A 15703-nucleotide genomic window follows, 5' to 3' on the forward strand; every position below is an offset into this window, starting at 1 on the left:
TTCATTGTCAAAATCAAATCTTGATTCAAAAATCTACGCGAATAAATAATCTAAATTTCACGATACCCTGCTACATAACATTATAATCTAAAAATGTAAATTTTCCCAAAATTTCTTTTTTTATTGTTGGATTACGGATGTTTTGTGTTGTAAATCCATAAAATTTATCTAATTTTGTTAGAAAACAAGATATTATTAGTACCCTTATAAATGACAGAAATAATGTACATGCATCATATCCTGGATTCCTGGTGCTATTACGCTGATTAAGAACAAAGTAGTCTGATAAGCACTATTTTTATATTCATTTTAAATTAATTCTTATAATAATTAGTTTTATTTATTTAACATTATATTTATTTTAAGTTTAATTTTATATTTTATATTTTATATTAATATATTAGTTATTTGAATAATTAATTTTAGTAGTTGTTTTGGGCCATTAAAAATTTTGCGTATTAATATTAGTATTAATAAAGTTGGGCTAGGTGAATTAAAGTTGACTCTTTGCTTCTCTAATTCATTTTGAACCAACCAAACCTTATTTATTTACTTTATTACTAAGCCCAATCCAAACCCCTTTATTTTCATTGTAATTATGTACGACAGCAGCATAGGGAAATTAGAGCAGATTGCGGTGACGACTTCTACGACAATTCCGATAATTAATCCTTCAATGCTACGTGCGATTCGGACGGCCACAGACTGCTGCAGTTGCTTCTTACATGTTCCGATTTATGCTCTCCTTCTAGCAATTAGCACAAATGTCGGATCCTTGATTGTATAAATAGATTAGCAGCCTGCTTTGTAATGGGCATCCCATTTGAATTCAATTAGATTTCCTTTTGTTGCCTCTCACGTACATATATATACATATATTTTCATTAAATTCTCTTTTTAGAGAATTAATATATTTATATATATTTTTATTTAGTAACCAATTCCTACGATGTACTGCTAAGTTCTTATTTTTCCAATTCGAGGATTATGGAAGTTTGATTCTACAAGACCAGTAAGCTTTATTTAGCCTAATTTATTCTTTGCGCTTTATTATCTATATATCTTCTGTTATATTCATATATATGAATTAATGCTTGGTTAATTGTTGCAAAAGGATCCATTGTTCAATTATCAAGTTATTAAATTGCTAGTCAGAACCTTGAATCCGTAATTGTTTAAGTGTTTTGATGTTAGTAGCAAATAGCACAATTTGATTATAACTGATTTTCGTTTTGTGTTATGGAGANTCACTAAAGCCAATTCAATATAATGTTCATTATATTGAATTGCCTACATCTAGCACAAAACTCCTGCCTTCTGTTATACAGGCCCCAAAGATAGAACTGAAACCATTGCCAGATCATCTAAAGTATGCATTCTTAGGGGATGGAGAGACTCTTCCCGTGCTAATTTCCAACAAATTGTCTACATTGGAAGATGAAAAGTTGGTCCGAGTGCTTAGAGAATATAAGGAAGCTATAGGTTGGACTATAGCTGACATTAAGGGATTGAGCCCTTCCACTTGTATGCACCGGATATTGTTGGAAGATGATTGTAAACCTTCTAAACAACCCCAGCGCCGATTGAACCCACCCATGATGGAAGTGGTTAAGAAAGAGATCCTGAAACTCCTTGATGCAGGTATAATCTATCCAATTTCGGATAGCAAATGGGTAAGTCCTGTGCACGTTGTCCCAAAGAAAACAGGTATAACAGTGATAGAAAATGATGATGGAGAGTTGGTACCCACTCGTATTCAAAATGGGTGGCGAATGTGTGTAGATTACAGGAAATTAAATGCATCGACTAGGAAAGATCATTTCCCACTCCCTTTTATTGATCAAATGCTTGAACGTTTAGCAGGTCGTTCGCATTATTGTTGCCTTGACGGTTTTTCAGGTTTTCATCAGATTCCAGTTGCACCTGAAGACCAAGAAAAGACTACTTTCACCTGCCCATTTGGCACCTTTGCATTTCGATGGATGCCCTTTGGTCTTTGCAATGCTCCTGCTACGTTTCAAAGGTGTATGGTTAGTATCTTTTCAGATTTTGTAGAGATTTTTATAGAGGTATTCATGGATGACTTTACAGTGTATGGCGATTCCTTTGATGCATGTTTAGCTAACCTCACAAAAGTGCTCGAAAGATGCATTGAAAAAAACCTTATTTTAAATTTTGAAAAATGTCACTTCATGGTTGATCAAGGCATTATTTTGGGTCACGTAGTATCTTCTAAAGGAATTGAAGTGGATAGAGCTAAGGTAGACGTTATTAAATCTTTGCCTTACCCTACTAGTGTACGGGAGGTTCGTTCTTTTCTTGGTCATGCAGGTTTCTACAGGAGATTTATAAAGGATTTCTCAAAGATTAGCAATCCATTGTGCCGATTGTTGCAAAAAGATGTGACATTTGAGTTCGATGAGGCATGCAAAAATGCATTTGATACACTGAAAGATATGTTGACATCCGCACCAATAATTCAGTCACCAAATTGGGATCTTCCATTCGAACTTATGTGTGATGCCAGCAATTATGCAGTTGGTGCTGTACTTGGGCAAAAAGTTGGAAGAGTTTCACACGTTATCTATTATGCTTCAAGAACACTTGATATTGCACAAAGCAATTATACCACAACAGAAAAAGAACTTTTAGCTATTGTCTTCGCTTTAGAAAAATTCCGTTCGTATTTACTTGGTACTAAAGTGATTGTTTATTCTGACCATGCAGCGCTAAAGTACTTGCTTTCAAAGAAAGAAGCAAAGCCCAGACTTATTCGATGGATGCTCTTATTACAAGAGTTTAACTTGGAGATACGAGATAAAAAGGGTGCAGAAAATTTAGTTGCTGATCACCTTAGCAGGCTGATCACAAGTGAAAAACCTTCGCCATTACAAGATGATTTTCCTGATGAACATCTTTTTTCTATCCAAAAGACAATTCCCTGGTATGCTGATATTGTGAATTTCTTAGTTACCAGAACATTACCCGCTGATTTATCTAAATCTCAAAAAGATAAAATAAAGAGTGATGCTAAATACTACGTTTGGGATGACCCTTATTTGTGGAAGCATTGTTCTGATCAAATAATCCGCAGGTGTGTATCTCAAGAAGAAATTCCTTCCATTTTGAATTTTTGTCATTCATATGCATGTGGAGGACATTTTGGTCCAAAAAGAACAGCTCGTAAAGTGTTGGAATGTGGTTTATTTTGGCCATCTCTATTCCGTGATTGCTATATGTTTTGCAAAACATGTGAACAGTGTCAAAAAACTGGAAATTTGGGTTATAGGGATCAAATGCCACTTACCCCTATTCTTGTTTGTGAAATATTTGATGTTTGGGGTATTGATTTTATGGGACCTTTTCCTTCTTCTTACCATAATATCTACATTATTCTTGCTGTCGATTATGTGTCAAAGTGGGTCGAAGCCAAGGCTACCCGAACTGACTCTGCTAAAGTTGTTGTTGAGTTTGTTAAATCTAATATTTTTGCCAGGTTTGGGATGCCAAGAGCAATAATAAGCGACCGTGGAACTCATTTTTGCAATAGAATGGTGGAAGCATTGATGAAAAAGTATGATGTTACTCACCGTATTTCTACAGGTTACCATCCACAATGCAATGGACAAGCCGAAATCTCAAACAAGGAAATCAAGTCCATACTTGAAAAGACTGTTAACCCAAACAGGAAAGATTGGAGTACACGACTTGATGATGCTTTATGGGCTTATCGAACAGCCTACAAAACTCCAATAGGTATGTCTCCTTATCGTTTAGTATTTGGTAAACCGTGCCACCTTCCAGTTGAGTTGGAACACAAGGCGTATTGGGCCGTTAAGCAATGTAACATGAGGATGGATGAAACTGGTTCGTTGAGGAAGTTGCAGCTGCAAGAGCTTGAAGAAATTCGTAATGATGCATACGAAAGCTCTAGAATTTACAAGGAAAAAACAAAAGCATTTCATGATCAAAAGATTTCCAGGAAAATATTTTCTATTGGTCAAAAAGTTTTACTTTATCATTCTAGATTGAAATTATTTCCTGGTAAATTACGCTCTAGATGGGTAGGACCTTTTGTTGTCACTAATGTTTTTCCTCATGGTGCAGTTGAAATACACAGTTTAGAAACTGGAAAAACTTTTAAAGTGAATGGTCACCGTTTAAAGCCATTTTATGAAGGTTTTCAGGCATATAATGTCGAAGAGATTGGTTTGCAATGCCCCGTTTATGAAGATTGGAAGGAGATGATGTCCAGCCAGTGACATGCCACTTATAATCAGGGGAGTTTGTTCCATTCTTTAAATAACTTTGTTTACTTGTCTTAATTTTTTTTAATTTTATTCAACAATTGAGGACAATGTTGAGAATAAGTGTGGGGAGGGGATATGATTGTTTTCTTCTCTTCAAATTGAAAAAAAAAAATTCTACTAAAATATTTTTTTATTCAAAAAAAAATAATAATATCTTTACTAAAATTCATAACATAATTGAATAATTGATCTTGCATATTATGAGTATTTAATTAGTGTTTTGTTTGATATGGTGGTGGCTAAACTAACCAAGCATGAACTTGTGAGATATTTGAGCCTTTGACTGACACTTCAGTCCAATTATTTTGTTCTTGTGTGATATCTTCCATGGATTTGTATCTCTAGAACTTGCCTTGATTCTCTTTAAAGCTAATTTGATTCATGCATGATCTTAATATGATTAAGGCCATCTTTGATTTTTAGCCTCACTAGCCAAATAGCCTGTTAATACCGTAATTATTTTCCTTTGTCACCCACTTTGAGCCTGTCAACCGTATTTTTGTTCTTATGAGCCACACATTATAAGCCTCATCCCTGAAATTAATTTCCTTAACCTTGCCTAGAGGACTAGGGGAGCTTTGATTGGGTAAATGCATAAGGATTGAGTGTGTGGAAAGATGTTGACAAAAGTGTCTATATGAGTGAGAATAAGGAAATTGTCATTGGAGTTCTATGAGTTTTTTGGTTGGTATTTTCAAAAGAAAAAAGAGTTGATGTAGTTGTTTCGATTTGAGATTGTTTCTACACTAAAGACGGTGGAATGTGTGATTGGAAGTGTCCTTCTTCTTCTACAAAAAAAAAAAAAAATCAAAAGAAAAAAAAAAGAAAAAGAAAAACGAAAAGTAGTAGTACAAAAAAAAGAGAAAAAGAGAAAATGAAATTATCATCTTTGGTCGTTCTTAGTATTCGTGTTGAATAAGATATGAATAGTTTATGGTCATATGGGGATGTGATAGTTTATTTGGTTGGAGTTGAAATATCAAAATAATAAGAGTGATTGGGTTCATTTGATCTTTATGTTTGAGTTAGTTCACTCAATCATGCTCCTCTAGTTCGAAGGCTTTTTGAACTACTTTTCCAAATAATTCCTACCCTTTGCCCTAAGCCCCATTACAACCTTGGAGAAAGTCCTTATGATTTGATCATGCATGTTATCTTGTAGTGGAGAATGAGAAGATATGCAAGCCTATGGTAGAGCATTTCTATAGGAATTGATTTGAGTGAAATTTATACACCCTTCAAACACTTCTGAGTGACGAGTGATATACCCGTGAGGGCTTGGTTATTTAGTTTACTCCATTTTCAAATAAACTGCTAGCTAAGTATTTATAATGTGTTTTAGTCCAATGTTCATGAAGTGTTATGAGTTTTATATTTTCCTAAATAATGTCTTTGCTTGAGGACAAGCAAATGATTAGTGTGGGGAATTTGATAAGCACTATTTTTATATTCATTTTAAATTAATTCTTATAATAATTAGTTTTATTTATTTAACATTATATTTATTTTAAGTTTAATTTTATATTTTATATTAATATATTAGTTATTTGAATAATTAATTTTAGTAGTTGTTTTGGGCCATTAAAAATTTTGCGTATTAATATTAGTATTAATAAAGTTGGGCTAGGTGAATTAAAGTTGACTCTTTGCTTCTCTAATTCATTTTGAACCAACCAAACCTTATTTATTTACTTTATTACTAAGCCCAATCCAAACCCCTTTATTTTCATTGTAATTATGTACGACAGCAGCATAGGGAAATTAGAGCAGATTGCGGTGACGACTTCTACGACAATTCCGATAATTAATCCTTCAATGCTACGTGCGATTCGGACGGCCACAGACTGCTGCAGTTGCTTCTTACATGTTCCGATTTATGCTCTCCTTCTAGCAATTAGCACAAATGTCGGATCCTTGATTGTATAAATAGATTAGCAGCCTGCTTTGTAATGGGCATCCCATTTGAATTCAATTAGATTTCCTTTTGTTGCCTCTCACGTACATATATATACATATATTTTCATTAAATTCTCTTTTTAGAGAATTAATATATTTATATATATTTTTATTTAGTAACCAATTCCTACGATGTACTGCTAAGTTCTTATTTTTCCAATTCGAGGATTATGGAAGTTTGATTCTACAAGACCAGTAAGCTTTATTTAGCCTAATTTATTCTTTGCGCTTTATTATCTATATATCTTCTGTTATATTCATATATATGAATTAATGCTTGGTTAATTGTTGCAAAAGGATCCATTGTTCAATTATCAAGTTATTAAATTGCTAGTCAGAACCTTGAATCCGTAATTGTTTAAGTGTTTTGATGTTAGTAGCAAATAGCACAATTTGATTATAACTGATTTTCGTTTTGTGTTATGGAGATATATAGTCTAGCTTAAATGAACCGAGCTTATGAGTTTGTTGGCTAGGATTGGTAGTCTTTCTAATTCGATAATGCTGGTAGTAAATTAAATCCTAAGAGCTTGTTTAGGGTTGTTTATTAGCTAGGGAAGTAATTAAAGAGCTTATTTTAATTACCGACGAAGTAAGGAAAGACAGGTTGTTAGAGCTTGTTAATAACCATAACCAATCTAGTAAAGAGTAAAGGTAGTTTGGCTTGCATATCAATAACTGTCTTGTTAGAATTAAACTGATATTATGCCTTGGGTTGGATACCATTTGCCACTGACATTTATTCGATAATTATTTGCTATTTGATATTATTTTCCTTTTCCCATTTTATTGTTGCTATTTAAGTTTCGATTCTCATTTCATTATTTATTAAATCTATTGCTAAAGATAAGTCTGACCAATCTCTGTGGGTACGACCTTACTCATCGCTATTACAATTCATAAGAGTAAGTATTTTATTATTTGTTGGTTTCGACACCCATCATAGTCAACAATTCATTGTACCAATCTTTTAGAATAATATATAATATGATTCATTGTTTAGAGATTCCATACTTTCCAATTAGCGCCAAGCAGTACATAATTGGAGCTGAGTGTTCTGTGGTGCAAAGGAATTAATGATGTGAAGGGTCAGGATATAAATAAAACAAAACTACAAAAGATTCCCTCTCTCACAAGGCATGAGAGACGACTACGTTTGGTTTAATTTATAATTTATTGCAAAAAGATTAGTTGAGCAGTGGTTAGTGTTACAATATAATATCTATTCATAATTACTTTCTTAATCTATTGAAGTATAAGTTAATATTGTCACTTTACTGGGACTCAAATCCATGACTTCCTATTAAGAGAGTCACTTCGTGTCACTAAACTACAAAGTCATTGGTTTTAAATTTTGGTTAGTCATCCAAACAATCAAAAGTTGTTGGCGAATTTTATTTTATCGGTTATGAATTTAATTGTGGTCAAATGACACCCGTCTTTAACTTTAAATTAGGATGTTAAAGGTTCGACTCTGGTTTATTAAAAAATATGGATAGTCAAGTTGACCAAGACAATCCGGGATTGTCAACAATTTTCTGATATAATTGTAAATTTTTTTTTAAAATACCCAATTAAATTTTATTTTCTCGGTTTGGCGTTTATTTTTTCATAAATAAATATCAATAACTTGTGGGTTAAATAAATATTTTTCTAAAGGAAAAAAGAAATGAGGAGTAACGGACAAAATGGAATTGAGGAAAGGGGGGAAACATTAAAAAGGGAAGGACAAACGAGGTTGTCATCACGTGAAAGATGCTTCGGAATGAAAGGGATTGGGTTTGTATGCTCTTCTTTAGCACCACTCAATTCAATAGGGGGAATCATATCGTATCCTTTTACTAAAATGTCTTTGCTTCTTCTTCGGATCCAAATAAAAGAATCTTGTTTGGGTTGGACAACCTACGGACTACGTACAAATGTTACAGGCTTACAGCTTCTCCGCCTCGACCACAAGACAACAATATGATTCCTTCCACGAATCTAACTAAAAAGAAAAACAAAGACCTGAAAAGTCTACCCCTCCCTAAATATATTACTATAAAATTATTGAAAAATTTTACATGCCAACAGCTAAAAATATAAAGCGGTTGAAATATTTTATAATTTTTATTTAAGTTACATAATTAACATGCATCGCCTTTTATGACACGCATAAAATAATTAATAGAGAATGACCTTTGTATGAGTGTCTAATATTACTTTTTTCAAAATTATATTACACATTCATTAATCAATTATTATAAAATAAATCTTGACTTGTCTTACAAATTAAGAGTTAGAAACCTAAATTTATCAACTTAATAGTTTGAAGCAATTACTATAAGGTCGAAGATTCGACTCAAAATTAATTTAGAGTTATGAAGATATTAAATGAAATATGAAAAAAAAAATCTATGTTTCGGATGGCGAGGAAAACCTGAAATTATTAATTGAGTGTGTACACTTGATAAATTCTGTTCGTGTAATTGTGGGGTGTGAAAGATCGTATAATATCCTACAAACTACACAAGAAGGATAAATTGCACTAAAAAATATTGTGAGACCGATTTGACCAAAACGGTACTTGTACCGTAAATTTAATCAAGAGAGTGTTTAACAATAATCAACTCGTAACATTTTAGTATAAGAATCATGCTCTATTTACTCAAGTAAAATTCTAAATTTATTACCCCTAAGCAACGTGCATTGTTAGAGAATATTAACAATCAGGTAACTTCTAGGAAATTCTTATTTTTCGTGTATCCATTGCTTTCCTATCTTTTTTCATAGTCAAGTCAACCAAAACAACCATTGCTTGTAGCTGGGGGCAGAGATTCCATTACTTTCCAGGCAAGAGTTAATTATGACAGAAGTTTTTATAGATTACCAACGAAATCGACCCGAAAGTCTTTTTTTTTTAATGGTCAAGTTAGTTTTGTACGATCTCACAAAGTCAAGAAAAACTATGGATCTCAAACCAGTCAAGAAAAACTATGGCAGTAAAAAAAAATTATAATAAAAAAATTACACCACCCTCCAAATTCTAAAATGGACAGTTCATTTTTAGATACCTAACTCAATTAAATAAAGTTGTTAGAACAAATTTTATTTGGTGCTATACATGATAAAATTCAGCAAATATATATATATATATATATATATATATATATATATATATATATATATATATATATTAGTTTGTTTCAGGTGTAAACCATTGCTAATAATGTGAACCTGTGAACCCCACGCACCATTGAGATGTGAGATTGGACTGCCAAGATTCGAGTGGTGGAGTGGTGCATTCGATGTAGTTGTGCAGTGGTACATTGATGTGATGCATTGGAACAAGGATGTCAATTTACGAGGTCAAAATCATTAAAATTCACAAGTTCGAATAAGATCAACGGTGCAAAATGGTACATATATTCGCATTTGAAACTAAACACATGTATATAGCTGTTTTTAGCCAATTATTAATTACTTTTTAATGACAAAAAATATCACATCTTTTAACAACAACACTATAATATGTACTTTTAAAAAGGAAAAGCAACTTAAACAAGTAACCTTATTATATTTATTTTGAAAATAGATAGTATTATGTGTGCCTGTGTGGTGATATTCAAATTCGACTACGGCCAATGAGCCCTAGGATACCATTTCTTGAATCTTGAAGAGAATATTTTGAAAGAATAATTGAGAAGCAAAATGTATACTTTTTTGTTGTATCCTCCTCCTAGCTAGCTTTATTGCGAATTATTATTGTGAATTGTGTGGGGACCAGGGGATTAGGGAATGGCGTAATATTTTATGTTGTGCAATTTGGAATCGACCGAATTGTTACGGATACACTATCGTATCCGGTCTACGCGTGTTTTCGAGTTGTGACCAAGATTGGTGGGAAGACGAAGACTAAAATGAATCGTATGTAGACTTATTTTTTGAAAATTTTATATTAAAATATAAAGGGTTTGGTTGGAATTATGCTGGAAATTTTGTTATTGAAAAATCCTAGACAAATTTTGAATAAAAATATTAAATATATTTTATTTAGTAATTTAAACTTTTATACTCCGTAATATACAAAATTAGTCTAGGGAAATTGCCTCAAAAGAATTAGTCGAGTGATTAGAATATGATTCTTGACTTGTACATAAAAATTCATCATTTCGATCGAGCTTGTTGAATATTTTATTTCTATAACATTTTCATGTTTCTAACATATTTATTTATAAAAAATAATACTTATAAATTTGCTTCAAATTAAAACGGTTTCAAAATGTGATTTAAAAGTGATTTTTTTTTATTCTAAAAAAAAAGTGATTTTTTTTAATAAAGAGTGAACAGGAATGCATGTTATTATTCATTGCTTTGACCTATTAAGTGCACATCATCTGTGACAACATTGTCTAAGCATTATATTTTCATGTTTTTGGAATATTTCTTTATAAAAATTACTTATAAATTATCTCAAAAGGCTTCAAAATAATTTTCACATTTTAATATAATTGGAAAGGTTATTCAAATATAATAGTTAGTTTTTTTTTTGTTTTTTTTTATTTATAAGGGTTTTAAAAAATGTATGTTCTGTATAATTCGATCCTATATTCTTTAATGAAGATATTAATAAAAATCTAAAATATTTAGTATCTTCATACTTAAGAATATTTTAGATACTGTACTTTGTATTTTAAATTAACCTTAATAGTATTTATTAATGTATTACTTTTAATTATGAAACCACTTGACAATTAATATTTAAGCATATTTACAAATTACCTATTTTTTTATTTGCAAATTTTCTCATTCATTTCTTATAATAATTACTCTTTTTCATCATTTTGGTCCCTCAATTGTCAATGTAGTTCATAATTTGCAATTTCAATCAATTTGATCTTCAAATTGTTTAAAATTTCGTTAATTAAACCCTTTCAGAGACCAAGATGATCTTTTTCACGTTTTTAAAAGTTTGTCAAATTGGTCCATGGAAGGGTTTAATTGACAAAATTTTTAACAATTTGAGAATCAAATTAGTTGAAATTGAAAATTATGGACTACATTGACAGTTGAAAAACAATTGAGAGACCTACATGTTGATTTCCCCATCGTGCTCAATCTTTTTTTCTTATTTCGGTGCTACTTAATTGAACTTTGCAATACATGATGAATACCATAATTTAATTTTACTTGTTTATTTTAGTTGTTATTTTTTATTGTATTGCACAATACGTGATTAAAATCGAATCTCGATGATACGTTAATCAAATCAAAATCTTAACTCCAATACAAAAGTTAGTTCAAGAGTAAAAGTTTAACCCCAACTTGAGTACCACTCCATAATCTTTGTGGAGCCGACGCAGGATCGTATCACTAAGTATAGAATCTCACTGCTTTAAATGAGTTGTGTTATATTATCTTTTTAAAATTATTAATTAATATTTTTTGGTGACTTATAATTATTATATAAAATTTGTATTACCTCAAAATAAATTAGTTTATGAAAAAATAATAATATTACGTTGAAAAAAGTAAATTTAGTCCCCCCAAAAAATATTTTTTATTTAGGAGAATCGTATTTCAACAATTCAACATCATATTTTTTTGATATTAGGAAAAAAAAAACATTTTTTATTTAGGAGAATCGTATTTCAACAATTCAACATCATCTTTTGATATTCTCTAACACAGAAATCAGAAAGAATAAAAACGGGAATCTCTTGAAATAGACAGGGGCAATATGGACCATCCAATAAAATGGCGGGTTGGATCGGAATCTAGACTCATAGGTGTAAATGGATGAAATATGCGGCGAAAGTCACTTTTCCATATACATCGCTGATCGCTCTCCCTTCCCCTTTCTTCTCAGTCAAAACCCGGCCTTGTTTTACAGAATCTTCGCCTTCTTCTTCATCGTCATCCCTTTATCTTTCCGCGGAGTATAATTCTATATATATATTAGCAATCTCATCTTAACTAATCTTCCATCTTTTCTGTTCTATATGCGATTTTGGCTTAAATTTATACACACAGAAGATCTTACCTGACAGACTGAACAATCTGGAAATGGATTTTATTTCACCTTTAGACTCCAGGCCCCCTGTCGTTCTCCGAACGATCACTGAGTTTCTCCGTGAAATCTCAATGATCGGAAACGTTTCAGAGAAAGTGGAGAGAATTGATGATCGTGTGAGGAGGCTTGAAGACGAGATGCGGAAGATCGATGCCTTCAAACGCGAGCTACCGCTTTGCATGGTCCTTCTCAATGATGGTATGTATATAAATGTATATATTGATAAATGTATGTATATGTGCTCTGTGAACGAACTGTTAGGCTGAAGGGAATCGAGTTTCATGATTAATGAAATTGATCATTATTTTTTTGGTTTTGAAAAGAAGTTACACTAATTTTATTGGTGATTGAGGTTTTTAAAATAATCTGGAGATGGATTTTGGAGTTTAATGACATCGATTAATGGATTGCGTTGTGTTTTGGGCTGTGATTGCAGTGATTATAGTTTTGAAAGAGGAATCGAAGAAGTGTAGAAAGTCATTGGTTGAACCAGTATTCGAAGAATTTCTTCCACTGAAAAAGAGCTCTGGTGATGATGACCTTGACCGTCATTACAAGGTTGAGACTAATAAAGAGGACACTAAAGAAAAGATAAATTGGGTGAGTTCTTTGCAGCTCTGGAGTAGTGATAGCGGTTGCAGCCATTCTGACCGTAGCAATAACAAACACAGCTTAGAATATGATCTCAGAATGGTAAAAAAACCTAGCCAATCTTTTGAAGCTAGTATTCAATTTTTGCTTTATTTGTTTATGTATTCTGATGAATTGTTATTTGTTTGGTTAATATAGAGTGCTGAGGGAGAGGGAAATAGCTCGGTGGCTAATGATTTTCCTATGTCCTTCAAAAGGAGAAATATAAACAAGGCATTTGTGCCTTTCAAGGGGTGTTCTGGTTTTCCAGTGAAAGTAGTGAGAAAGGATCACCAGGAAGAATTACCAGGAGAACCCGGGCTTTCTCTTAGTACTCCTGGAATTACGAATCGAAGGGAAGATATGGTAATTGGCGATTTCAGTTCAAAACCAAGCAGAGTGGTGCCTTCCAGTGCTTCAAGTACTGTAACAAATATAAAAGCCAGGGCACAGCCTCAGCAGCAGACATCTAGGAAGCAAAGAAGGTGCTGGTCTCCGGATTTGCATAAACGATTTATCAATGCCCTGCAACAGCTTGGTGGTCCACAAGGTTAGAAATTCAATCTTGTTCACATGTATATTGAATTTGAGCATAGGCTAATTTGGTGCAGAACAAGAACTGAGATTTGGCCTACTGTCTTTTTTACTTCTTAAGGAATAGTTTCCTTTTTGTTACAATTCTGAAGAGAGAATCTAGTTTCATAGTAACCAGTATCAAAGGTTTACAACAGGGTAGCATCTTAAGGGTTGAGGAAATTTTGTGAGGCAATTTCTTTGCTTGATGGTGTAGTTAAACAAACAATATGCGAACGATTATGTTTTAGATGAGTGAAGTCAAGTTGATCTGAGTTAGGATGCTCTATTAGGCAATTGATAGCTGCTGAATCTCTTAAAACTATAGCTGAGATGCACCCCTTTTGGTTCTTTGCAGTTGCTACTCCTAAGCAGATTAGAGAGCTTATGCAAGTAGAAGGTCTAACCAATGATGAAGTGAAGAGTCATTTGCAAGTAAGTTTGAACTTGCAGCTATGTCTCCCCTTGTCTTCTTTGCTTGAGTTTGATATGAATGTTGACAAAAAGATTATTTGGTTATCAGAAATATCGGCTCCATACACGACGAATCCCAACCACACAATCCTCCCCTGCAAATAAATCCATTGTTGTATTAGGTAATTTGTTTCCGGTTGACGAGTATGGTGAATCCTCAAAGCAGAGTAGTTCCCAGTCTGGTTCTCCTCAGGGTACCCTTCAGTTAGCGGCAAGCTCTCGAGGAACATCCATGACTGGAAGCGATAGCATGGAAGAAGATGGCGATGACAGATCCGAGTAATGGACTGACAGCAGAAGAAACCTTAAAATTTATGTATAGATGTCCACCATGAGTTTTGCAGATAAAGTTATCCATGGGGGATTGATTGCTCGCTATATATTCAACATCATACATATATAAACGGATCATGAGTGCTGTGAAATTTTGCAGGATTAGATTTCTTTGTATTTGTGCTGATGAATCCAGTTCCCGGTTCTTTTGTTGTTTTGATTGATTTAAGGAACTTGCAATAAAAGTACATCACAACAGAATGCCTTTCCTTTGAAGAACAACATTTTTCAACTTCCTGGAAGACTTTTGAATAGATTGCATGAACCAGTGTTGCATATTTGTTCACATGCCAACATTTGAACAACTAAAACCGGTCAAGAATGGTTGAACCAAGTAAATCATTAATTCTCAAAATGAATTAAAATCTTATTAGATACACTGTATCGGTTCACATATACCAAAATCTGAATCATCTGAACGACTAAATTCAGTCAATCTTTTTTAGGTGAGACTCAACTAGAAGATTAAAAACATATGCTGTCAGGAATAATATTTTCAAAGGCAAGATTTGTTGGTCTTATAATCCTTATCATCTCTACCAGCTAGCCAATTTCTCTCTCTCCGGTATTTGATAATTTTTTTTTATAATTAAATTATATTGCCCTACTAAAATGCTGATATGTTTATAATTCTATGGGCCTATTAGACAATAAAAAATGCTATTTTTTCTTCTTAAATTCATAATATTCATCTCCCCATTAACATGACAATAAAGTTATTTACATAGAGGAGTTCTATCCTACCCTATGCTATTTTTTCTTAAATTCATAATATCCATATTATAGTTATCCGCGAATCAAGATTGAAAATAATGACTTCTTTTCTTTTTCTCACTATCTTTTCATTTTCTTATGGATAAGGGAGAAAATAGGTGGCACATCAATCGCCAAACAAACATTCATTAGTTGCAATTAAAAGTTTATAAAGGTTATTTTGATATAGTTTAATACGGAGTAATAGTTTCTCCTTTTTTTTTTGTCTAGTCAACATCATTTTTTTTTAGTATAGAATAAAACAAGATAAAAATCAGTGAATATTGATGAATATATAGCACAATACCATAACTCACAAATAATTAAAAGGAAATGCTTAATTAGACCATTAATTCAATCCAAACTAAAATTCATCTTATCGTTTTATTTGTACAATATCTAGCATTTACCCAATATCAATATTTCATGAATTCAGTAATAACTTAAATTTGTCAAAGTTTGGTATATATGGATCAAGAAAAATATGATATATGTGTATAATAACATCATATTGAAACATATGTTCAGTGAATTACATCAAATTTTGGCATTGAAAATATACTTTTGAATTACATTATTTAAATATGACCCCCACAAAAAAAAAAAAAAAAAAAAAAAAAAA

General features: G+C 32.2%; 1 protein-coding gene across 2 annotated transcripts; it reads left to right on the forward strand.

Annotated features, from left to right (window-relative positions):
* The first annotated feature begins 12039 nt into the window (after nt 1-12039).
* LOC116028510 (transcription factor HHO6-like) lies at nt 12040-14550 on the forward strand. 2 transcript variants are annotated; one of them, XM_031270241.1, is made up of 5 exons: nt 12040-12516; nt 12755-12918; nt 13108-13498; nt 13880-13956; nt 14045-14550. In XM_031270241.1, the coding sequence occupies exons 1-5, from the start codon at nt 12312-12314 to the stop codon at nt 14276-14278; spliced, it is 1071 nt and encodes a 356-aa protein (XP_031126101.1). In that variant the 5' UTR covers nt 12040-12311; the 3' UTR covers nt 14279-14550. The 2 variants fall into 2 exon arrangements, with proteins under 2 accessions (XP_031126101.1, XP_031126100.1); XM_031270240.1 differs by having other exon boundaries at nt 12042-12516; nt 12755-13011.
* The last annotated feature ends 1153 nt before the right edge of the window (nt 14551-15703 follow it).

The sequence above is a fragment of the Ipomoea triloba genome, chromosome 9, assembly GCF_003576645.1.
Source record: "Ipomoea triloba cultivar NCNSP0323 chromosome 9, ASM357664v1".
NCBI lineage: Eukaryota > Viridiplantae > Streptophyta > Magnoliopsida > Solanales > Convolvulaceae > Ipomoea > Ipomoea triloba.